Source organism: Mustelus asterias, unplaced genomic scaffold (genome assembly GCF_964213995.1).
Source record: "Mustelus asterias unplaced genomic scaffold, sMusAst1.hap1.1 HAP1_SCAFFOLD_1909, whole genome shotgun sequence".
Taxonomy (NCBI): domain Eukaryota; kingdom Metazoa; phylum Chordata; class Chondrichthyes; order Carcharhiniformes; family Triakidae; genus Mustelus; species Mustelus asterias.
Genome location: NW_027591854.1, coordinates 7,510 through 32,244, shown reverse-complemented (window position 1 = coordinate 32,244; position 24,735 = coordinate 7,510). Strand labels below are relative to the sequence as shown.

The window sequence follows — 24,735 nt, the reverse complement described above, 5'->3', positions numbered from 1 at the left end:
CTTCAGCCACGGGCGAGGTCCCCGAGGATTGGAGAGTAGCTAACATTGTTCCTCTGTTTAAGAAGGGCAGAACAGACAGTCCAGGGAATTACAGGCCAGTGAGCCTTACATCAGTGGTGGGGAAATTATTGGAGAAGATTCTTAGGGACAGGATGTACTCACATCTGGAAGAGAATTGGTTTATTAGCAATGGTTTTGTGAAGGGGAGGCTGTGCCTCACAAACTTGATTTGAGTTCTTTGAGGAAGTGACAAGAAAAATTGACCAGGACAGGGCCGTGGATGTTGTATACACGGCCAATCAACCTAACTCGCACATCATTGGAGTGTCAGAGGAAACCAGAGCACCCAGAGGAAACCCACGCAAACACGGGGAGAACGAGCAAATTCCACACAGACAGCCATCCAAGGCTGGAATTGAACCTGGGTCCCTGGCGCTGTGAGGCAGCAGTGCTGATCACTGTGCCACCGTGCTGCCTGGTTTGGAGGATATGGACTATGAATAAAGGTTGAACAAACTTGAATTATTTTCATTGGAGCGTCGGAGGATGAGGGGGGACCTGATAGGGGTTTACAAGATTATGACAAGCTTGCATAGAGTGGATAGTCAGAGTCTTCTTCCCAGGGTCAAAGGGTCAATTACTCGGGGGCATAGGTTGAAAGTAAGAGGGGGAAAATTTAAACGAGATGTAAGGGGCAAGTTTTTCACGTGGAGGGTGGAGAATGCCTGGAACGCGGTGCCAGAGGAGGCGTGGAAGCAGATTCAGTAACAACTTTCAAGAGGTATCTGGATAGATACATGAACAGACGGGAAATAGAGGGATATGGACCACGTAGAGGCAAGACAATATTAGGTTAGAGAGGCATCTGTATCGGCACAGACTTGGTGGGCCAAAGGGCCCGTTCCTGTGCTGTACTGTTCTTTGTTCAGTCAGAGTCCGTTACTGCAGTAAGGAGATGATATGTTGGAGCGGGTACAGAATGAAGCTTTGTGGGTAGATCTTAGGAATACAAATGGGGCAGCCATATTGTTAGGTGTTTATTATAGACCCCCAGATAGTCAGCGGGATATTGAGGAGCAGATATACAGAACATGGCAGAATCCTTAAGAGTATTGATAGGCAGAGGGATCTGGGTGTACAGGTGCACAGGTCACTGAAAGTGGCAGTGCAGGTGGAGAAGGTAGTCAAGAAGGCATACGGCATGCTTGCCTTCATCGGCCGGGGCATTGAGCTTAAAAATTGGCAAGTCATGTTGCAGCTTTATAGAACCTTAGTTAGGCTGCACTTGGAATATAGTGTCCAATTCTGGTCGCCACACTACCAGAAGGATGTTGTGACTTTGCAGAGGGTACAGAAAAGATTTACCAGGATGTTGTCTGGTATGAAGGGCACCAGCTATGAGAAGAGAGAGGTCACTTTCTCTGTATCTCTCGCTCTCTCCGAGGTCTGGAGACTGGAATCTGCTTGGAAATTAATCTCTGAGATTCTGCTGTTTGGAGGTGGAGCTTTCTCTGGAAGTTGCTGCATGAGAATTAGGAAACAAGTGTTTGTCTGGATCACTCTCCAGAAGCGTCAAGAGGCCAGAAATCGAGTTTCATATCTGGTCCTTAACAGTGTACATGGAGTTTGGTGCTAATGTGGTTGTGTAAGCCGAGACTGGTGCAAGTGTGGGTCATGTACATGGAGTTCGGTGCGAGTGCGGGTCGTGTACACGGGGTTCGGTGCGTGTGCGGCTCGTGTACGCGGGGTCTAGTGCAAGTTGTGTACACATGGTTCGGTGCGAGTGCGGGTCGCGTACACGGGGTCTGGTGCGAGTTGTGTACACTGGGTTCGGTGCGAGTCGTGTACACGAGGTCTGGTGTGAGTTGTGTACACGGGGTTCGGTGCAAGTGCGGATCGTGTACACGGGGTTCGGTGTGAGTGTGGGTCGTGTACACGGGGTTCGGTGCAAGTGCGGATCGTGTACACGGGGTTCGGTGCGAGTGCGGGTCGTGTACACGGGGTTCGGTGCGAGTGCGGGTCGTGTACACGGGGTTCGGTGCGAGTGTGGGTCGTGTACACGGGGTTCGGTGTGAGTGTGGGTCGTGTACACGGGGTTCGGTGTGAGTGTGGGTCGTGTACACGGGGTTCGGTGTGAGTGCGGGTCGTGTACACGGGGTTCGGTGTGGGTGCGGGTCGTGTACACGGGGTTCGGTGTGAGTGCGGATCGTGTACACGGGGTTCGGTGCAAGTGCGGATCGTGTACACGGGGTTCGGTGTGAGTGTGGGTCGTATACACGGGGTTCGGTGTGGGTGCGGGTCGTGTACAGATCCACTGCTCAGATTCCACATCCTGGAGGTGGAATTTCAATGGCTCTTTGTTCCAACTCTGAGAATTTTCTGCTTCTTCCCGTTTCCCATTTCTTTGGATAGATGGTGACGTGCCGTGTGGTGAGAGAAAATAGAAACAGGCGAAGATTTATAACAAAATGACTTTTAAGTTACACAATTCCCTGTCTATGGGCACTGCTCCGTTAACACAGGAGGCCAGAGTTATACCATCTCGCTATCCCCTTCCCCCACCCCTCACCCTGCTGCTGATCTCTCGCTAACACACATCTCACCCAGCAAAGATCCTGGCCTTCCACTGGTACACCACTCCCCCGCAGCCCGTGTACACCCACTCACCCCTACAGGCCATGTACACCCCACTCCACCCTGCAGCCCGTGTACACCCCACTCCCCCCTGCAGCCCTTGTACACCCCACTCCCCCCGCAGCCTGTGTACACCCCACTCCCCCCCCGCAGCCTGTGTACACCCCACTCCACCCTGCAGCCCTTGTACACCCCACTCCACCCTGCAGCCCGTGTACACCCCACTCCCCCCCGCAGCCCCCTCCTCACTTCCCCCGAGATGCCTCGGCGTTGGCCCTGAGCACGGCCCCCGGGCTGGGGTAGGGCCGCTGCTGGAACAGGGGGCCTGCCGCTGTGGTGTCAGCTCCTGTCTTGGCTTCATTCCTCTTCGGGAGGCCCGTCGACCAAGAACCTCTGGGGAGGGAAAGGGGAGACAGTCAGTGAGTGACAGGGCGGGGGGGGGGGGGGGGGGGGTGAGAGAGAGAGATGGAGTGAGGGGTGGGGGGGTGGGGAGAAGAGGGGGATTGGGAAGGAATGGGGATGGAGACAGGAGAGGGGGCAGCAGGAGGGGGGCCACGGGGAGGGAGAGAGTTGGTGTGCAGAGAGATCCACTCACCGTGGAGCATCGGAATAAGCGCTGGGGTCCATGGGGTCCATACTGTCGTCTTTCCGATCTCGCCCTATTGGGAGAGAACTCAGCTCAAATATCGTCCAACACTCACCCCCTCCCAACACTCACCCCCTCCCAACACACACCCCCTCCCAACACACACCCCCTCCCAACACACACCCCCTCCCAACACACACCCCCTCCCAACACACACCCCCTCCCAACACACACCCCCTCCCAACACACACCCCCTCCCAACACACACCCCCTCCCAACACACACCCCCTCCCAACACACACCCCCTCCCAACACACACCCCCTCCCAACACACACCCCCTCCCAACACACACCCCCTCCCAACACACACCCCCTCCCAACACACACCCCCTCCCAACACACACCCCCTCCCAACACACACCCCCTCCCAACACACACCCCCTCCCAACACTCACCCCCTCCCAACACTCACCCCCTCCAAAACACCACCCCCCGAACACCCCCGCACCCCCAAAAACACCCGCCACCCCAACGCACCTGCCCCCCGCAACGCACCCCCCCCCCAACCAACACACCCCAAATCTCACCGACCCCCTCCCCCACATCCACCCCCAGAAACCTCCTCCCTCAGGGCCCTCCTCTCTGGGCAGTGTCCCTCTCTGCTCCTGCTCCAATGAACCACACTCTGGGAATGGCCGTGCCGGGTTCTGGTTACCTTTCCTTCCTTTGGGATATCGCGGAGTCTCCTCCCGCCTGGAGATCCACTTCTCCTTCAGCTCGTCACGGTCGCCCCGGTCAAACCTCTCCACCAGCTCGTCTGTTTCTGCACACACACAAGGAGGCAGCAGAGGTGACTGAGGGTGGGTGCTCACAGGTGGAAGTGAATAAGCAGGAGAGAGAGAGAGAGAGAGGAGAGGGGCAAAGTCAGGGGTGGGGGGAGAGAGGGGGCAAAGTTGGCGTCGGTGCAGAGGCTACAATGCGTTTACCTTTGAAGCGTTTTGCTGCCTTTGTGATGATCGCTGCTGCGTCAGTTGGGGGCAGCCAGGAGACTAAATCTGATTCAATATTCCAGTAATAGGGCAAACCACTGCCAAAAGAGGTGAGAAAGATTGTTAGAGACACTCACTGACCTCACTGAGGCCCAGGGAACAGCACAGGGCCATTCAGCCCCCTGAGCCTGTTACACAGGAACAGGAGGAGGCCATTCAGCCCTTTGAGCCTGTTACACAGGAACAGGAGGAGGCCATTCAGCCCCTTGAGCCTGTTACACAGGAACAGGAGGAGGCCATTCAGCCCCCTGAGCCTGTTACACAGGAACAGGAGGAGGCCATTCAGCCCCTTGAGCCTGTGATAGAGGAACAGGAGGAGGCCATTCAGCCCCTCGAGCCTGTTATACAGGAACAGGAGGAGGCCATTCAGCCCCTTGAGCCTGCTATACAGGAACAGGAGGAGCCATTCAGCCCCTTGAGCTTGTTATACAGGAACAGGAGGAGGCCATTCAGCCCCTCGAGCCTGTTATACAGTTTGGACATTTCCAATTGAGTCCCTGCAGCCTCCAGAACTGTTTTTCAGAGGGAGGCAGTTCCAGACTCCCGCTCTCCTCTGTGTCAGGAAATGTTTCCTGATGTCACTCCAATTTGAATATTCTGCCCGCTTTTTCCAGGTGTGTGCAGTTCAAATTGCCCAGAGGCAGTAACAGCCTGTGTAAATATCCCCTGTACTGCCTCCAGTGTGAGTACAATCTACCTGCAGTGACTGAGCTGGGAGCTGCCATCTCGTTGTGGTTAACCGGTGTTTTGTACAGTTTGAGTCTTAACCCTCTCACCCCTCCCACAACTCCCTCCCTTCGTGACCCCCACCCCCCCCCACTCATTCTGCCCTCCTCTAACTTTCCACCCTCCCCCCTGTTCTTCTTTCCCATCTCTAATCCTTCCTCTAATTCTGCCTTCCATCCCTCCCCACTTACACCCATTACTCACCTCCCTTTCCCCTCCTCTCAGCAGTCCTCTTCCACCTGCTCCCATTACCCTCTCCTTCTCCCTTCCCTCACTCCATCTCTGTCACAGGAGGAAGAGGGGAGAGGGGGGGAAAAGGGCCCGAGGAAGAGGGGGGGAAAAGGGCCCGAGGGGAGAGGAAAAGGGCCCGAGGGGAGAGGGGGGGGGGGGAAAAGGGCCCGAGGGGAGAGGGGGGGGGGAAAAAGGGCCCGAGGGGAGAGGGGGGGGGAAAAGGGCCCGAGGGGAGAGGGGGGGGGAAAAGGGCCCGAGGGGAGAGGGGGGGGGAAAAGGGCCCGAGGGGAGAGGGGGGGGGGGGGGAAGGGCCCGAGGGGAGAGGGGGGGGGGGGGAAAGGGCCCGAGGGGAGAGGGGGGGGGGGGGGAAAGGGCCCGAGGGGGGAGGGGGGGGGGGAAAAGGGCCCGAGGGAGAGTGGGGGGGGGAAAGGGCCCGAGGGAGAGGGGGGGGGAAAAGGGCCCGATGGAGAGGGGGGGGGAAAGGGCCCGATGGAGAGGGGGGGGGAAAGGGCCCGATGGAGAGGGGGAGGGAAAAGGGCCCGAGGGAGAGGGGAGGGGAAAAGGGCCCGAGGGAGGGAGGGGGGGAGGGGGGGAGGGGGGGGGGGGGGGGAAGGGCCCGAGGGAGAGGGGGTGAGGGAAAGGGCCCGAGGGAGAGGGGGTGAGGGAAAGGGCCCGAGGGAGAGGGGGTGAGGGAAAGGGCCCGAGGGAGAGGGGGTGAGGGAAAGGGCCCGAGGGAGAGGGGGTGAGGGAAAGGGCCCGAGGGAGAGGGGGTGAGGGAAAGGGCCCGAGGGAGAGGGGGTGAGGGAAAGGGCCCGAGGGAGAGGGGGTGAGGGAAAGGGCCCGAGGGAGAGGGGGTGAGGGAAAGGGCCCGAGGGAGAGGGGGTGAGGGAAAGGGCCCGAGGGAGAGGGGGTGAGGGAAAAGGCCCGAGGGAGAGGGGGTGAGGGAAAGGGCCCGAGGGAGAGGGGGTGAGGGAAAGGGCCCGAGGGAGAGGGGGTGAGGGAAAGGGCCCGAGGGAGAGGGGGTGAGGGAAAGGGCCCGAGGGAGAGGGGGTGAGGGAAAGGGCCCGAGGGAGAGGGGGTGAGGGAAAGGGCCCGAGGGAGAGGGGGTGAGGGAAAGGGCCCGAGGGAGAGGGGGTGAGGGAAAGGGCCCGAGGGAGAGGGGGTGAGGGAAAGGGCCCGAGGGAGAGGGGGTGAGGGAAAGAGCACGAGGGAGAGGGGGTGAGGGAAAGAGCACGAGGGAGAGGGGGAAAAAAGGGCCCGAGGGAGGGAGGGGGGGAGAAAAAGGGCCCGAGGGAGGGGTGGGGAGGAAGGGCCGAGGGGGTGGTGGTGGTGGAGGGGGGGGGGGGGGGGGAGGAAGGGATGAGGGAGGGGGTGGGGGGGGGGAGGAAGGGCTGAGGGAGGGGGGAGGGGAGGAAGGGCTGAGGGAGGGGGGAGGGGAGGAAGGGCCGAGGGAGGGGGTGAGGGGGGGGGGGGGGGAGGAAGGGCCGAGGGAGGGGGTGGGGGGGGGGGGGGGGAGGAAGGGCCGAGGGAGGGGGCCCCAAGGGAGGAGGGGGGGGGGGGGAAGAGGGATGCCCGAGAGAGGCGGGGGCGGAAAATGACTGAGGGAGCTGGCCGGGGGGGAGGCCCGAGGGAGAGGTGGGGACAAGGGGCAAGGGAGCAGAGGCAGTGATGGAAGGGGGACATCGAATTGGAACCTCTGACCTGCTGGGTTCGAAGACTTTGTACCAGTTGGGTGGGAGCTTCTCCAGGCGCGTGGCTTCATAATCGATATGGTCGTCATCGTAATCCTCAGCAATAATCTCCTCATCAGGTTCTAGGATGGAGAGGCCGAGAAAATAATCAGCATCGAAACTTGGGGGATCTGAAAGATAAAGACACTCTTGGGGGAACGGGTCCGGGCCCATTACCCCACCACGATCCAGGCAGCAGGTTCCCTATCTCAGCATTGCGGGCGTGGGTCTCAGGGAGCCGCTGGGTGGGACCGAGGCACGGAGGGAGGAAGAGGGAGTTGGAGTTGAGGGTGGGATGTGGACACACTGATGGCAGCCCCTGGGGGGCAGAACCCCCAGGAACCAGGGCAGGTACCGGGGGTAGGGGCGGGGGGGGAATAAAGTCCACAGGTGTGGGTGCTGGGCGGCTGTGACACAGCCAGGGAGCGAGGGCACTGTCTCATCTCCAGGAGGCCTGAGGGCCTGAGCTATTTGGAGAGACCGGATAGGCAGCAAAGGTCGAGGGGGGACCAGATAGAGGGTATAAGATCATGAGCGGCACAGAAAGGAAGGCTCCTTCTAACACGAGCAGCGTGGCGAATAAGAAGGAGCACAGACTTAAGAGGTAGAAAGGCCAAGAAGGGATTTCAGGAGAATCCAACGCACCCAGAGAATGGGGGGAGCCTGGGACTCACTGCCTGGTGGAGACACGAGCCGCAGTGACATTTAAGAAGTATTTTAAAATACACTTACGCTGCTGAGACCTCCAGGTTTATGAGCCAAGTGCTGGAAAGTGGGATTAGTGAGGTCAAACTTTAACTGACCTGGACCTGATGGGCCAAAGGGCAGTAGACTGTGTTGTAAGTGCTGTGGTACATGCTATGTGTGAATCACGGCGAAGTCTTGGGATGCCTTCGGGGGCGGGGGGCGGCGGGTGGGTGGGGGAGGGGGGGTGGCGGTGGTTGGCGGAAGGCAGAGGTGAATGATATCCTTACCTGGCTCCACATGCTTGAGAATTCCTCGCTTGGCCAGGCGGGCTTGCAATGCCAAGGGGAGAGGCATCACCAATCAAAGCAGGCCAACAGGAGTGCCAATGCAAGCTGCCCAGGCGGCACGACCAAACCTAAAAGGACACAAAGACACAGACAAAAGAGGCATTTCAATACCAGGTTCCTCACTGTAACGCTGAGCGCGCTCCGGTCCCCTGGCTGCGACGCGGAACGCGCTCCCGTCCCCTGGCCGCGACGCGGAACGCGCTCCCGTCCCCTGGCCGCGATGCGGAACGTGCTCTCGTCCCCTGGCCGCGACGCGGAACACGCTCCCGTCCCCTGGCCGTGACGCGGAACGCGCTCCCGCCCCCTGACTGTAACAGTGAACATATTCCAGTCTCCTCACTGTAACACTGAGCATATTCCAGTCTCCTCACTGTAACACTGAGCATATTCCAGTCTCCTCACTGTGACACTGAGCATATTCCAGTCTCCTCACTGTGACACTGAGCGTATTCCAGTCTCCTCACTGTAACACTGAGCGTATTCCAGTCTCCTCACTGTGACACTGAGCGTATTCCAGTCTCCTCACTGTGACACTGAGCGTATTCCAGTCTCCTCACTGTAACACTGAGCATATTCCAGTCTCCTCACTGTGACACTGAGCGTATTCCAGTCTCCTCACTGTAACACTGAGCGTATTCCAGTCTCCTCACTGTGACACTGAGCGTATTCCAGTCTCCTCACTGTAACACTGAGCATATTCCAGTCTCCTCACTGTGACACTGAGCATATTCCAGTCTCCTCACTGTGACACTGAGCGTATTCCAGTCTCCTCACTGTGCCACTGAGCGTATTCCAGTCTCCTCACTGTAACACTGAGCGTATTCCAGTCTCCCCACTGTAACACTGAGCGTATTCCAGTCTCCTCACTGTAACACTGAGCGTATTCCAGTCTCCTCACTGTGACACTGAGCGTATTCCAGTCTCCTCACTGTAACACTGAGCGTATTCCAGTCTCCTCACTGTAACACTGAGCGTATTCCAGTCTCCTCACTGTAACACTGACCATATTCCAGTCTCCTCACTGTGACACTGAGTGTATTCCAGTCTCCCCACTGTGACACTGAGCGTATTCCAGTCTCCTCACTGTAACACTGAGCATATTCCAGTCTCCTCACTGTGACACTGAGCATATTCCAGTCTCCTCACTGTGACACTGAGCGTATTCCAGTCTCCTCACTGTGCCACTGAGCGTATTCCAGTCTCCTCACTGTAACACTGAGCGTATTCCAGTCTCCCCACTGTAACACTGAGCGTATTCCAGTCTCCTCACTGTAACACTGAGCGTATTCCAGTCTCCTCACTGTGACACTGAGCGTATTCCAGTCTCCTCACTGTAACACTGAGCGTATTCCAGTCTCCTCACTGTAACACTGAGCGTATTCCAGTCTCCTCACTGTAACACTGACCATATTCCAGTCTCCTCACTGTGACACTGAGTGTATTCCAGTCTCCCCACTGTGACACTGAGCGTATTCCAGTCTCCTCACTGTAACACTGAGCGTATTCCAGTCAACTCACTGTAACACTGAGCGTATTCCAGTCTCCTCACTGTAACACTGAGCGTATTCCAGTCTCCCCACTGTAACACTGAGCGTATTCCAGTCTCCTCACTGTGACACTGAGCATATTCCAGTCTCCTCACTGTAACACTGAGTGTATTCCAGTCTCCTCACTGTAACACTGAGCGTATTCCAGTCTCCTCACTGTAACACTGAGCATATTCCAGTCTCCTCACTGTAACACTGAGCATATTCCAGTCTCCTCACTGCAACACTGAGCATATTCCAGTCTCCTCACTGTAACACTGAGCATATTCCAGTCTCCTCACTGTAACACTGAGCATATTCCAGTCTCCTCACTGTGACACTGAGCATATTCCAGTCTCCTCACTGTGACACTGAGCATATTCCAGTCTCCTCACTGTGACACTGAGCGTATTCCAGTCTCCTCACTGTAACACTGAGCATATTCCAGTCTCCTCACTGTAACACTGAGCGTATTCCAGTCTCCTCACTGTAACACTGAGCATATTCCAGTCTCCTCACTGTGACACTGAGTGTATTCCAGTCTCCCCACTGTGACACTGAGCGTATTCCAGTCTCCTCACTGTAACACTGAGCGTATTCCAGTCAACTCACTGTAACACTGAGCGTATTCCAGTCTCCTCACTGTAACACTGAGCGTATTCCAGTCTCCCCACTGTAACACTGAGCGTATTCCAGTCTCCTCACTGTGACACTGAGCATATTCCAGTCTCCTCACTGTAACACTGAGTGTATTCCAGTCTCCTCACTGTAACACTGAGCGTATTCCAGTCTCCTCACTGTAACACTGAGCATATTCCAGTCTCCTCACTGTAACACTGAGCATATTCCAGTCTCCTCACTGCAACACTGAGCGTATTCCAGTCTCCTCACTGTAACACTGAGCGTATTCCAGTCTCCTCACTGTAACACTGAGCATATTCCAGTCTCCTCACTGTGACACTGAGCATATTCCAGTCTCCTCACTGTGACACTGAGCATATTCCAGTCTCCTCACTGTGACACTGAGCATATTCCAGTCTCCTCACTGTGACACTGAGCGTATTCCAGTCTCCTCACTGTAACACTGAGCATATTCCAGTCTCCTCACTGTAACACTGAGCGTATTCCAGTCTCCTCACTGTAACACTGAGCATATTCCAGTCTCCCCACTGTAACACTGAGCGTATTCCAGTCTCCCCACTGTAACACTGAGCGTATTCCAGTCTCCCCACTGTAACACTGAGCATATTCCAGTCTCCTCACTGTGACACTGAGCATATTCCAGTCTCCTCTCTGTAACACTGAGCGTATTCCAGTCTCCTCACTGTGACACTGAGCGTATTCCAGTCTCCTCACTGTGACACTGAGCATATTCCAGTCTCCTCACTGTAACACTGAGCATATTCCAGTCTCCTCACTGTGACACTGAGCATATTCCAGTCTCCTCACTGTAACACTGAGCGTATTCCAGTCTCCTCACTGTGACACTGAGCGTATTCCAGTCTCCTCACTGTGACACTGAGCATATTCCAGTCTCCTCACTGTGACACTGAGCATATTCCAGTCTCCTCACTGTAACACTGAGCATATTCCAGTCTCCTCACTGTGACACTGAGCATATTCCAGTCTCCTCACTGTGACACTGAGCATATTCCAGTCTCCTCACTGTAACACTGAGCATATTCCAGTCTCCTCACTGTAACACTGAGCATATTCCAGTCTCCTCACTGTAACACTGAGCATATTCCAGTCTCCTCACTGTAACACTGAGCATATTCCAGTCTCCTCACTGTAACACTGAGCATATTCCAGTCTCCTCACTGTGACACTGAGCGTATTCCAGTCTCCTCACTGTGACACTGAACGCACGCCACAATCACAGGATCCCAACACTGCAGGAGAGAGCATTTGGCCCACTGAGTCTGCACCGACCCTGTGGGATCATCATCTTATTCAGGCTCTCTCTCCCACCCTATCGCTGTAATTCACATACATTTCTCATGGCTAATCACTCTGACCTACACATCTTGGGACAAAGTGATCAGTTAACATGGTCAGTCCACCTAATCCGCACAGCTTTGGGAGGGAACCCCAGCACTCCGAGGAAACCCACGTAGGATCGGGGAAGAATGTGCAAACTCCACACAGACAGTTAACCAAGGCTGGAAGTGATCCTGGGTCCCTGACCCTGTGAGACAGCAGTGCTAACCACAGTGCCGCCGGTATCCCGGTCAATTGCCGTTGAATATCTCAATCGATCCTGTCTCCAACCACCCTCTCAGGAAGTTCATTCCAGATGCTGACCATCCTCTGGGTCCTCGCATCACCTTTACTCCCTTTGCCCAATGTTTTGAATCTGTGCCCTCTAGTTCTTGATGTTCTCCTGAATGGGAACGGTTTCTCACTATTTACCCTGTCCATTCTCTTCAGGACCTTGAATACCTCCATCAAGTCTCCTCTCAGCCTTCTTTCCCCAAGGAAAACAGTTCCGACCTCTCCAATCTATGCTCCTAGCTCCGGTTATTTATCCCTGGAATCATTCTGGTGAATCTCCTCTGTACTCTCTCCAATGCCTTCACTTCCTACTCAAATGTGGCTTCCAGAACTGGACACAGTCTGCAGATAAGGTCTAACTGGAGCTCTGAAGAAGGGTCATCCAGACTCGAAACATTGGCTCTATTCTCTCTCGATGTGGAGATGCCGGCGTTGGACTGGGGTAAGCACAGTAAGAAGTCTCACAACACCAGGTTAAAGTCCAACAGGTTTATTTGGTAGCAAATACCATAAGCTTTCGGAGCACAGCTCCTTTGTCAGATGGAGTGGATATCTGTTCTCAAACAGTGCAAACAGACACAGAAATCAAATTACAGAATACTGATTAGAATGCAAATCTCTACAGCCAGCCAGGTCTTAAATGTACAGACAATGTGGGTGGAGGGAGCATTCAACACAGGTTAAAGAGATGTGTATTGTCTCCAGACAGAACAGCTAGTGAAATTCTGCAAGTCCAGGAGGCAAGCTGTGGGGGTTACTGATAATGTGACATAAATCCAACATCCCGGTTTAGGCTGTCCCCATGTGTGCGGAACTTGGCTATCAGTTTCTGTTCAGCGACTCTGCGCTGTCATGTGTCGTGAAGGCCGCCTTGGAGAACGCTTACCTGAAGATCCAAGGCTGAATGCCCGTGACTGCTGAAGTGCTCCCCCACAGGAAGAGAACAGTCTTGCCTGGTGATTGTCGAGTGGTGTTCATTCATCCGTTGTCGTAGCATCTGCATGGTTTCCCCAATGTACCATGGCTGGCTGTCATGGTACATGGATACATGGCTGTACATGGTACATGGATACCAGACCTGGCTGGCTGTAGAGATTTGCATTCTAATCAGTATTCTGTAATTTGATTTCTGTGTCTGTTTGCACTGTTTGAGAACAGATATCCACTCCATCTGACGAAGGAGCAGCGCTCCGAAAGCTAATGGCATTTGCTACCAAATAAACCTGTTGGACTTTAACCTGGTGTTGTTAAAACTTTTACTGTGTGACCTCTCTCATGGCCAGAGAGGAATTAAAGGTTTCGATCAATCTCCCTGAAATCTCTTCCCTGACCTCCCACAGCCGCCTGGGGCACAATTCAATTCATCTAGAACTGTAGATTTATCCACTTTTAAGCCTGCCAACACCTCCAATACGTTGTCCTTCCTTATGTCAATTTGCTCAAGAACCTCACAGTCTCGATTATAGAATCATAGAATCCTACAGTGCAGAAGGAGGCCATTCGGCCATCAAGTCTGCACCAGCCACAATCCCACCCATGCATTTACCCTAGCTCGTCCCCCTGATAGTAAGGAGCAATTTAGCATGGCCAATCCACCTAATCCGCACATCTTTGGATTGTGGGAGGAAACTGGAGCACCCGGAGGAAACCCACACAGACACGGAGAGAACGTGCAGACTCTACACAGATAGTGACTCTCTTCGATTCCTGAATTCCATAACTTCTTCCTCATTCTCTTCAGTGAAAATGGCTGTCAAGTATTCATTCAACACTCTACCAATATTCTCTGTTCCATCCACAGGTTGCCCCCTTGGTCCCTAATGGGCCCTGCGCTTTCCCTGGTTATCCTCTTCCCATTAATATACTTACAGAATATCTTTAGATTTTCCCTACTTTCACTAGCCAGAGCTTTCTCATATCTCCTCTTTGCTTTCCGAATTGCTTTCTTAAGCTCCACCCTGCACACTCTATGCTTCACTAATGCCTCTGCTGATTTGCTCCCCTTCAACTTGCCTTTCTTTTCCTTCTCATTGTATCTTGTATCTCTGGTCATCCATAGTTCTCTGGGCTTGTTATTCCTTCTTATGCTGGGCTTGCATCCTCCCCATTTCCTCTTTGAATGCCCCTTCCCCACAGCTCTTCTGTAGGGGCAGCACAATGGCACTGTGGTTAGCACTGCTACCTCATAACACCAGGTTCAATTTCGGTCTTGGGTGACTGTGTGGAGTTTGCACGTTCTCTCCTGTGTGGGTTTCCTCCTTGTGCTCCGGTTTCCTCCCACACTCCAAAGATGTGTGGGTTAGGTTGATTGGCCATGGTAAATTGCGTGTCAGGGGGATTAGCGGGTTAAATACATGGGGTTACGCTAGGGCTTGGGTGGGATTGTTGTCAGTGCAGGCTCGATGAGCCAAATGGCCTCCTTCTCCACTGTAGGGATTCTATGTAGATTTTCCTGGTAGTGGCTGTTACAGAATCCCTACAGTGCAGAAGGAGGCCATTCGGCCCATCAAGTCTGCACCGACAACAATCCCATCTCGGCCCTATCCCCTTAACCCCACATATTTACCTGGCTAATCCCTCTAACCTACGCTACCTGGGGCAATTTAGCATGGCCAACGTACCTAACCCGCACATCGTTGGACTGTGGGAGGAAACCCACGCAGACACGGGGAGAATGTGCAAACTCCACACAGGCAGCATCTTGTAGAGTGTTCCCTTTCGACCTTATTTTACTAAACACCACTCTCCTCCAATCCAAAACCTTTTTTTCTAACTTGTCTATTTCCTTGTCCATGACAAGTTTAAGTTGTACCATGTTGTGATCACTATCACTAACCCCCACCTGTCCAGCTTCATTCCCCAGAGTTAGGTCTAACAGAACTCCTTCCCTTGTAGGACACTCTACAAAGTTCTCCGGGTCAGAGGTCAGCCTGATGTACTTTGGCAATCACTCACCTGGCGGCTTGATGTGGATCAATATATTTCCAATGCGGCTTCGATTTCTATCCAATGTTTGTCGCTCCGTTTCGACGTCAGCAGTCGTGACGGGAGGGCGGAGCCTGTCTGTGACTATCCAATCAGAGTGAAGGGGCTGCGGCGGCTCTTATTGGTCGTTGTAGAGGGTGAGACATCTCCGCCTCCAATCAGTTACAACGTTGCGAGGAAGCGGGTCAGTTGACTGGTTAGCGCGCTGACGTCAGGGGGCGGTCCGGGAAGAGCGCGCTGACGTCACGGGCGGGACCAGCGACAGCGCGGTGACGCCGACGGCAGTCCGGGGTGAGCGCGGTGACGTCATGGGCGGTCCGGGGACAGCGCGGTGACGCCGAGGGCGGTCCGGGGACAGTGGGCTGACGTCAGTTGCAGGCGGACTGCCCCGCTCGGCTTGGGGCCGCTCTCCCGGAGATGGAAGAATACGCGCGGGAGCCTTGGTGAGTGAAGCTGCGGCTCCGAGAACGGAGCGGGGTGGCCGGGACGGCCGAGTTGCTGAGCAGAAAGGAGAGGGGGAGGGGCCCAGTCCTAGGGCTTGCGCACAGCTGGATCCTCGGGGGAGCGCATGCGCGGGAAGCGAAACTGCTGGAAGGTTGGGTCACATGACGAAACCGAGCGCATGCGCCCTTCCTATCCTCCTCCTCCAGCAAACATACCAAATTTCCTTAGTCCTCTGAGAAAGCAGAGGCATTGGTGGGGCTTTCCTAACTATAGTGTCAGCATGGGGGGACCAGGACAGGTTGTTGGTGATCTGGACACCTAAAAACCTGAAGGTCTCGACCATTTCTACTTCGTCCCCATTGATGTAGTCAGGGGCATGTTCTCCTCTACACTTCCTGGAGTCGATGACAATCTCCTTTGTTTTGTTGACATTGAGGGAGAGATTATGGTCATCGCATCAGTTCATTAGATTCTCTCTCGCATTCCTGTACTCTGTCTCGTCATTGTTTGAGATCCGACCCGGTATGGTGGTGTTGTCAGCAAACTTGAAGATCGAGTTGGAGGGGAATTTGGCCACACAGTCATAGGTGTATGAGGAGTATAGTAGGGGGCTAAGGACACCTTGTGGCGAACCAGTGTTGAGGATGCTCGTGGAGGAGGTGTTGTTCTGGGGACCTGGATTCGAATCCTGCTATTCCTGCTGGAATTTGAATTCAATAAAAAAAATATCTGGAATTAAGAATCTACTGATGACCATTGTCGATTGTCGGAAAAACCCACCTGGTTCACTAATGTCCCTGAGGGAAGCAAAGCTGCTGTCCTTACCTGGTCTGGCCTACATGTGACTCCAGAGCCACAGCAATGTGGTTCTCTCAACTGCCCTCTGAATTGACCTAGCAAGCCACTCAGTTCAAGGGCAACTAGGAATGGGCAATAAATGCTGGCCAGCCAGCAACACTCTTGTCCCACGAATGAATAAAACAATTTTTTTTAATCCTCACTGATTGGGGTCTGTGGGTTAGGAAGTGGCGGGTCCAGTCGTCCAGCCCTAGGCCACAGAGTTTGGAGATGAGGTTTGTATGGACAATGATGTTGAAGGCTGAGCTGTAGTCAATAAATAGGTTTCTGACAGTGTCTTTTTTATCCAGGTGTTCCAGGGTTCAGTATAGGGCCAGGGAAGTGGACACTGCTGTGGACCTGTTGTGGCAATAGGCCAACTGTAGTGGTTCCAGGCAATCTGGGAGACCAGAGTTGATGTGTGCCATGATTAACCTTTCAACGTACCTCATAATGCCAGAGCTACATAGTGGGAGTCATTGAAGCACGCTGCCTGGCTTTTCTTTGGCACAGGAATGATGGTCATACAAGATAGTACAGTCACACTGACAGTCACTGACTGGGTACGGGATAGCGCACAGTCGCAATGTCAGTCACTCAGCTGGGTATGGATAGCGCACAGTCACACTGTCAGTGAACTGGGTACGGGATTGCGCACAGTCACACTGTCAGTCACTGAGCTGGGTATGGGATAGCGCACAGTCCCACTGTCAGTGAACTGGATATGGGATAGTGCACAGTCACACTGTCAGTGAACTGGGTACGGGATAGCGCACAGTCACACTGTCAGTGAACACGGTCGGGGATAGCGCACAGTGACATTGTCAGTCACTGAGCTGGGTACGGGTTAGCGCACAGTCACACTGTCAACTGGGTATGGGATAGCACACAGTCACACTGTCAGTGAGCTGGGTACAGGATAGCGCAGTCACACTGTCACTGAGCTGGGTACGGGATAGCGCACAGTCACACTGTCACTGAGCTGGGTACGGGATAGCGCACAGTCACACTGTCAGTGAGCTGGGTACGGGATAGCGCACAGTCACACTGTCAGTGAGCTGGGTACGGGATAGCGCACAGTCACACTGTCAGTGAGCTGGGTACGGGGTAGCGCACAGTCACACTGTCAGTGAGCTGGGTACGGGATAGCGCACAGTCACACTGTCACTGAGCTGGGTACGGGATAGCGCACAGTCACACTGTCACTGAGCTGGGTACGGGGTAGCGCACAGTCACACTGTCAGTGAGCTGGGTACGGGATAGCGCACAGTCACACTGTCCCTGAGCTGGGTACGGGATAGCGCACAGTGACATTGTCAATGAGCTGGGTATGGGATAGCGCACAGTCACACTGTCAGTTACTGAGCTGGGTACGGGATAGCGCACAGTCACACTGTCAGTTACTGAGCTGGGTATGGGATAGCGCACAGTCACACTGTCAATGAGCTGGGTATGGGATAGAGCAGTCACACTGTCAGTCACTGAGCTGGGTACGGGATAGAGCACTGTCACACTGTCAGTGAGCTGGGTATGGGATAGAGCACAGTCACACTGTCAGTGAGCTGGGTACGGGATAGCGCACAGTCACACTGTCACTGAGCTGGGTACGGGATAGCGCACAGTCACACTGTCAGTGAGCTGGGTACGGGATAGCGCACAGTCACACTGTCAGTGAGCTGGGTACGGGGTAGCGCACAGTCACACTGTCAGTGAGCTGGGTACGGGATAGCGCACAGTCACACTGTCACTGAGCTGGGTACGGGATAGCGCACAGTCACACTGTCACTGAGCTGGGTACGGGGTAGCGCACAGTCACACTGTCAGTGAGCTGGGTACGGGATAGCGCACAGTCACACTGTCCCTGAGCTGGGTACGGGATAGCGCACAGTGACATTGTCAATGAGCTGGGTATGGGATAGCGCACAGTCACACTGTCAGTTACTGAGCTGGGTACGGGATAGCGCACAGTCACACTGTCAGTTACTGAGCTGGGTATGGGATAGCGCACAGTCACACTGTCAATGAGCTGGGTATGGGATAGAGCAGTCACACTGTCAGTCACTGAGCTGGGTACGGGATAGAGCACTGTCACACTGTCAGTGAGCTGGGTATGGGATAGAGCACAGTCACACTGTCAGTGAGCTGGGTACGGGATAGCGCACAGTCACACTGTCAATGAGCTGGGTACGGGATAGCGCACAGTCACACTGTCAATGAGCTGGGTATGGGATAGCGCACAGTCACACTGTCACCGAGCTGGGTATGGGATAGCGCACAGTCACACTGTCAGTGAGCTGGGTACGGGATAGCGCACAGAAACCGTATTGTCGCTGGATTTGCGATTTCAGCTCTCTTCACAAGTTAACTATCTTCTTTTATCTCTCTCCTCCCTCTCCCTTCTCCCCACCTCTTCTTTCATTCCCCCCTCCCCCCGCCGCCGTTCTGTCTCCCCCGCCTCTCTCCCCTTCCAGCCCCTGGAGGATTGTTGATGACTGTGGAGGTGCTTTCACGATGGGTGCAATTGGCGGAGGAATCTTCCAGTCAATTAAAGGCTTCAGGAATGCTCCTGTTGTAAGTTGCAGAGTTTGACAGAGGAACGTGCCCCTCCCCTTTAATCACGGCTCACTTCACCCCCTCCCCCGTCTACTCTTGGAATCTGGTGAGGGAGAGGAGTGGAGGGGCCTGGGTGTGAGGGAGCGAGGCGGAGCGATCTCAGTGTGAAGGAGAGGCGCAGAGGGACCTTGGTGTGAGGAAGCGAGGTGGAGGGACCTCGATCTGAGGGAGCGAGGTGGAGGGACCTCGATCTGAGGGAGCGAGGTGGAGGGACCTCGATCTGAGGGAGCGAGGTGGAGGGACCTCGATCTGAGGGAGCGAGGTGGAGGGACCTCGATCTGAGGGAGCGAGGTGGAGGGACCTCGATCTGAGGGAGCGAGGTGGAGGGACCTCGATCTGAGGGAGCGAGGTGGAGGGACCTCGATCTGAGGGAGCGAGGTGGAGGGAACTCGATCTGAGGGAGCGAGGTGGAGGGACCTCGATCTGAGGGAGCGAGGTGGAGGGACCTCGGTCTGAGGGAGCGAGGTGGAGGGACCTCGGTCTGAGGGAGCGAGGTGGAGGGACCTCGGTCTGAGGGAGCGAGGTGGAGGGACCTCGGTCTGAGGGAGCGAGGTGGAGGGACCTCGGTCTGAGGGAGCGAGGTGGAGGGACCTCGATCTGAGGGAGCGAGGTGGAGGGACCTCGATCTGAGGGAGCGAGGTGGAGGGACCTCGGTCTGAGGGAGCAAGGTGGAGGGAACTCGGTGTGAGGGAGCGAGGTGGAAGGGCCTCGGTGTGAGGGAGGGGAGGTGGAGGGATCTCGGTGTGAGGGAGGGAGGTGGAGGGATCTCGGTGTGAGGGAGGGAGGTGGACGGATCTCGGTGTGAGGGAGGGAGGTGGACGGATCTCGGTGTGAGGTAGGTGGAGGGACCTCGGTGTGAGGTAGGTGGAGGGACCTCGGTGTGAGGGAGCGAGATGGAGGGACCTCAATCTGAGGGAGCAAGGTGGAGGGACCTCGGTGTGAGGGAGGGGAGTTTGAGGAGCTTCGGTGTGAGGGAGGGGAGTGGAGGAGCCTCAGTTTGAGGGAGGGGAGGTGGAGAGGCCTCAGTGTGAGTGAGGGAGGTGGAGGGACCTCGGTGTGAGGGAGGGGCCTCAGTGTGAGGGAGGGGAGTGGAGGGGCATTGGTGTGAGGGAAGGGAGGTGGAGGGGTCTCGGTGTGAGGGAGGGGAGTTTGTGGAGCCTCGGTGTGAGGGAGGGAGGGGAGGGGAGTGGAGGAGCCTCAGTTTGAGGGAGGGGAAGTAGAGAGGCCTCGGTGTGAGTGAGGGGAGTTGGAGGGACCTCGGTGTGAGGGAGGGGAGTGGAGGGGCCTCGGTGTGAGGGAGGGATCTCGGTGTGAGGGAGGGGAGGTGGAGGGGGCTGGGTGTAAGGGAGGGGAGGTGGAGGGGGCTGGGTATAAGGGAGGGGAGTGGAGAGATCACTGTTGAGGGAGGGAGGGGAGTGGTAGGTCTGTCTCTCCCTCTCGCTGTCACATTTATATAAATCTCCCTCTCTCTGGTTTTGCCACTCAGGGTGTGAAGCATCGTCTGAGGGGAAGTGTGAACGCTGTGAGGATCAGAGCACCTCAGATAGGGGGTAAGTGAGCACTCAGCCTCCCCCCCACCCTCTCCGGGGCTCTGACCCACTCCCCGTCTCCACATTTCCTCTGAGTCAGCCTGTGATCTCTGTCCCAGCCCCTCGATCCCAGTGTGACACTAGCTGCGGACATGATGTGTAACCCCTCTGGCGACTTGTCCCCTCACCCTCGAATTTTGCCCCGAGGACGGCCTCTCCACTGCCAACTTTATCTCTGACCCCCTTCGCATCCTGCTACCCTCCAATTGGCCCGTGACCTCTGACCCGAACCCTGGGGCTGGGCGATTAAGGCCCAAATCTCGGTTATTTGCTTTTTTCTCCCACGCCCTCCTCCTTGCCCCGATGTATTCGGACTGAGTTTCTAACCATCCTCTCCAATGTTGCCTTGCAGGTAGCTTTGCCGTGTGGGGAGGTCTATTCTCCACCATAGACTGTGGTCTGGTCAAAGTGCGGGGAAAAGAGGATCCCTGGAACTCCATCACCAGCGGAGCGCTCACTGGGGCAGTGCTGGCTTCCAGAAGTAAGTAAATCACACACTCAAGTCAGGCTGAGTACAAGTACAGGTGCCAGCTCTCCCTCTCCGACCTCCTCCCCCAGTCCCCTCCCTCTTGACACCCCCACCTCCCCCTCGAACCTGTCCCCTCGCTCCTCTCTCTGCATCCTCTAATACTCGGTGCTGATTTGCTGTTTCAGGTGGTCCCCTGGCGATGGTGGGCTCTGCCATGATGGGGGGCATTCTCCTCGCCCTGATTGAAGGAGTTGGCATCTTGCTGACCAGATACACAGCGCAGCAGTTCCAGAACCGTGAGTATCACAGTGCAATCCGCCCCTTCATCAGTCTCTCCCGTTTCCCGCACCCCGGTCGGCCTCCTCCCCCCCCCCCCCTTCCCCCCTCCAGCCGCCCCCGAGCCTGAATCATTATTCAATCCAATCATGGCTGATGTGTATCTTAATTCGGTTTCCCCGCCTCGGTTCGGGAACTGAATTCCGAACAGATATCGATCAATCTCGGTTTGAGATTTCCAATTGACCCCTCTGGCCTCAGCACCTTGGAGGAGGGAGAGAGTTCCAGGTTTCCACTGCCCTCAGGGTGAGGAAGTGCTTCCGATGTCACCCCTGAATGGCCTGCATCTCATTTGAAGTTTGTCCCCCTTGTCACAGGATCCTCTTCCCCCCCCACCGCGGAAAAGCTTCTCTCCACCGATCTTGTCAAATCCTTTGAAAATCTTAAACCCCCTCGATCAGATTACCCCTTAATCTTGGCGAGAACAAGGACTGTTCCTCAGGATCAAAGTCTCTTGTGGGTGGGGGTTGGTGGAAAAGTCGGGGAAGGTAACAAGAGTCTCAATCATCCCTCTTAACTAATCCTGCCTCCCTCTGACTCCCAGCAAGCCCGCTTATGGAGGACCCCAGCCAACTGCCTCCCAAGGAGCCATCAGCTGGATACGGAGGCTACGGTCAGTACCAGTAATCTCACACACACAGAGAGACTGAAGGCAGCTCATCCCAGAGAGGAGACCCTGAACTTATTTCATTCTGGGTGGAGCACACCCTTCCTCAGGCTGGACTATGCATTTTGGACACTTTGTGAAGCCACCGGTCAGGGTGTGGAAGACTTTCTGCTGATGGAGCCATGGTGAATTTCATCTCAACCGAGCGCAACTCTCAGACCACAGGAGGAGGTCTGGAATAAAGTATTTCTGTTTAATTCACCATGTATCAAATTCAATTGGGATAAGCTGGGGCAGGGGGCCCTAGGAGAGTGTGGGGTATATCAGAGTGTTACAGTGAGGGGTAGATCAGAGTGTTACAGTGAGGGGTATATCAGAGTGCTACAGTGAGGGGTATATCAGAGTGCTACAGTAAAGGGTTTACGGTGTCACAGTGGGGGGTGTGGGATATATCAGAGTTACAGTGAGGTGCATATCACTGAGGGGTTTATAGTGTCACAATAAGGGAATGAGCTGGCGTGATGAGATTGCCATAAGGACAGCTGGATGATGAGGCAAAGTTCGTTGGTGAGGTAAGCCTGGGTGAAGATATGGGGTACGAGGACACTACTCCCTTGCTCAGGCTCTGCACCCTGCTTTCTTGACCAGAGTGGAGGTGGAAGAGGATGTGTGTGCATTACCCCAGTCCGGATGCCTCTCCGGACTCTGTACCTCAGGCTAATTGCAGCACGTAAGGCTGAGCACTTTGCCTGAAGCCGCCTTGCCGTATTTGCCCCATCTGGGTCATGTCCACAACCCTGCAAAGTTGCCTCTTCCTCTCCGTGGAGCGGTTACTGTAACTGTTCCAATATTGATGGCTGTCATGGCCCAAAACAAAACGTAATGGAGGTCAGATCTCAGCCAGGTGAACCCGAGTTACAGGAATTGCAACTATTGGGGGAAATTATTTACTCTTTATGATGCTGCTATAAACCACTGCAGATAAGAGACTCTCTCACATTTTTGCCCCTGTTTTTTTTGCCAGTTCGGAGGGGGCAGTTCAGAGTTCAGCACATTGCTCTGGAATTGCAGGTAGGCCAGACCAGGTAAGGATGGCAGAGTTCCCTGCCTGAAGGACATCACTGAAGCTGTTGGGTTTGGACAACTATCAATGGCCACAGTCAGACTAGTTCTCAGTTCCAGATTTGATTAATTGCTGCCACATTGAACCTAGGGCATTATGAGCCTGCTGACATTATCACTGCCCCAGCAGCTACCCCATAGCACATTACACACATTAGTGCCTGCAGTCAGGCTGGTTTTATTATCATAAGTACATTCAGCACCCTTCCCATTATAAAAGCAGTAGAGTTAACGACTCAGAGCGACCTTTACCCTCTGTAGCAGCATTGACCTATCGTACAAACATGAATTACCGAGAAATATCATGTGATGCACCTTGGGTTACATCAAAGAAAAGATTTCAATATCTTGGAAGATCACAGGGTACACAGCCTTGCTAAATGTCTACTACATTCCCCTCAGTATTACAGACTGTTCAAAATGCTTCACAGTTCCATCGCTGTGATCTGAAACACGGAGGAATGTGCTGGACACAGACACCGCGGTCTCCCCAAGGGAGGAGGACAGAGATCCCGCCCCCCCCCCCCCCCCACCTCAGTCATCATCTGAGGCTCCCACATAGTGGCAGATGGAATCGTAGTCGATTTTCAGGACCTGTTCGTCCCCTCCTTGTAACTGTACAACAGCTTGACAGCGATCCTTATCCCTGCGGAGAACTCGCCCCACCTACAGCAGAGAAAGAGAAATTATAGGATCATGCCACGGGAAGGTGAGGACAGGAATGGAGTGAGGTGGAGGATGAATGTGTGGCTGAGGGACTGGTGCAGGGGGCAGGGATTCAGGTTCCTGGACCATTGGGACCTCTTTAGGGGCAGGTGTGACCTGTACACAAAAAACGGGTGGCACTTGAATCCCAGGGGGACCAATATCCTGGCAGGAAGGTTGGCCAAGGCTACTGGGGAGAGTTTAAACTAGATAGGTTGGGGGGGAGGGGATCAAAATGAGGTGACTGACAGTGAGGAAGGTAGCTCGCAAACAAAGGGTTATAGGCAGTGCAAGAGGGAGGATGGACGGGGGATAGAGAAGGGGAGAGCTCAGACCAAAGGATTGAGATGTGTTTACTTTAATGCCAGGAGTATAGTGAATAAAGGGGATGAGCTCAGAGCGTGGATCGATGCCTGGAAGTGTGATGTGGTGGCCATTACGGAGACTTGGATGTCTCAGGGACAGGACTGGATACTCCAGGTGCCGGGATTCAGATGTTTCACGAAGGACAGGGAGGGAGGCAAAAGAGGGGGTGGAGTGGCACTGCTGATCAGGGATAGTGTCACAGCTGTAGAGAAGATGTATGCTGTGGAGGGATTGTCCACCGAGTCTCTGTGGGTGGAAGTTCAGAGTGGGAAGGGGCTGGTCACTTTGCTGGGAGTTTTCTATAGGCCGCCCAATAGTAACAGGGAGGTGGAGGAGCAGATAGGGAAACAGATCCTGGAGAGATGCAGTAATAGCAGAGTTGTTGTGATGGGAGACTTTAATTTCCCAAACATAGATTGGAATATCCCTAGGGTAAGGGGATTGGATGGGGAAGAGTTCGTTAGGTGTGTTCAGGAGAGTTTCCTGACACAGCATGTGGACAAGTCTACAGGAGGAGAGGCTGTACTTGATCTGATACTGACCAATGAACCTGGACAGGTGTCAGATCTCTCAGTGGGAGAGCATCTTGGGGATAGCGATCATAACTCTATCTCCTTTGGGCTTGCATTGGAAAAAGAGAGGATCAGGCAAGCTTGGAAAGTGTTTATATGGAGTAAGGGGAAATATGAAGACATTAGACAGCAAATTAGAGGAGTAAATTGGAAGGAGGTATTCTCGGGGAAATGTACTGAAGAGAGGTGGCAGTTTTTCAAGGAATGTCTGTCTAGAGTTCGACAGGACAACGTTCCGAGCAGACAGGGAGGTGTTGGTCGGTTAAAGGAACCGTGGTGCACGAAAGCTGTGCGGGACCT

At 54.7% G+C, this 24,735-nt stretch overlaps 2 protein-coding genes across 3 annotated transcripts; one reads left to right on the top strand and one right to left on the bottom strand.

Moving 5' to 3' along the window:
* Positions 1-2,455: 2,455 nt before the first annotated feature.
* pqbp1 (polyglutamine binding protein 1) lies at positions 2,456-14,849 on the bottom strand. 2 transcript variants are annotated; one of them, XM_078206947.1, is made up of 8 exons: positions 14,746-14,849; positions 7,931-8,058; positions 6,928-7,039; positions 4,207-4,307; positions 3,936-4,043; positions 3,230-3,293; positions 2,860-3,027; positions 2,456-2,669 (listed from the first exon to the last, which is right to left on the bottom strand). In XM_078206947.1, exons 2-7 carry the CDS (start codon positions 7,995-7,997, stop codon positions 2,880-2,882), a joined length of 600 nt encoding a protein of 199 aa, XP_078063073.1. In that variant the 5' UTR covers positions 7,998-8,058; positions 14,746-14,849; the 3' UTR covers positions 2,456-2,669; positions 2,860-2,879. The 2 variants fall into 2 exon arrangements, with proteins under 2 accessions (XP_078063073.1, XP_078063072.1); XM_078206946.1 differs by having other exon boundaries at positions 2,456-3,027.
* A 209-nt stretch (positions 14,850-15,058) lies between these two features.
* timm17b (translocase of inner mitochondrial membrane 17 homolog B (yeast)) lies at positions 15,059-21,931 on the top strand. The gene is made up of 6 exons (XM_078206948.1): positions 15,059-15,218; positions 18,528-18,627; positions 20,156-20,219; positions 20,611-20,739; positions 20,913-21,023; positions 21,608-21,931. Exons 1-6 carry the CDS (start codon positions 15,193-15,195, stop codon positions 21,688-21,690), a joined length of 513 nt encoding a protein of 170 aa, XP_078063074.1. The 5' UTR covers positions 15,059-15,192; the 3' UTR covers positions 21,691-21,931.
* Positions 21,932-24,735: the final 2,804 nt, after the last annotated feature.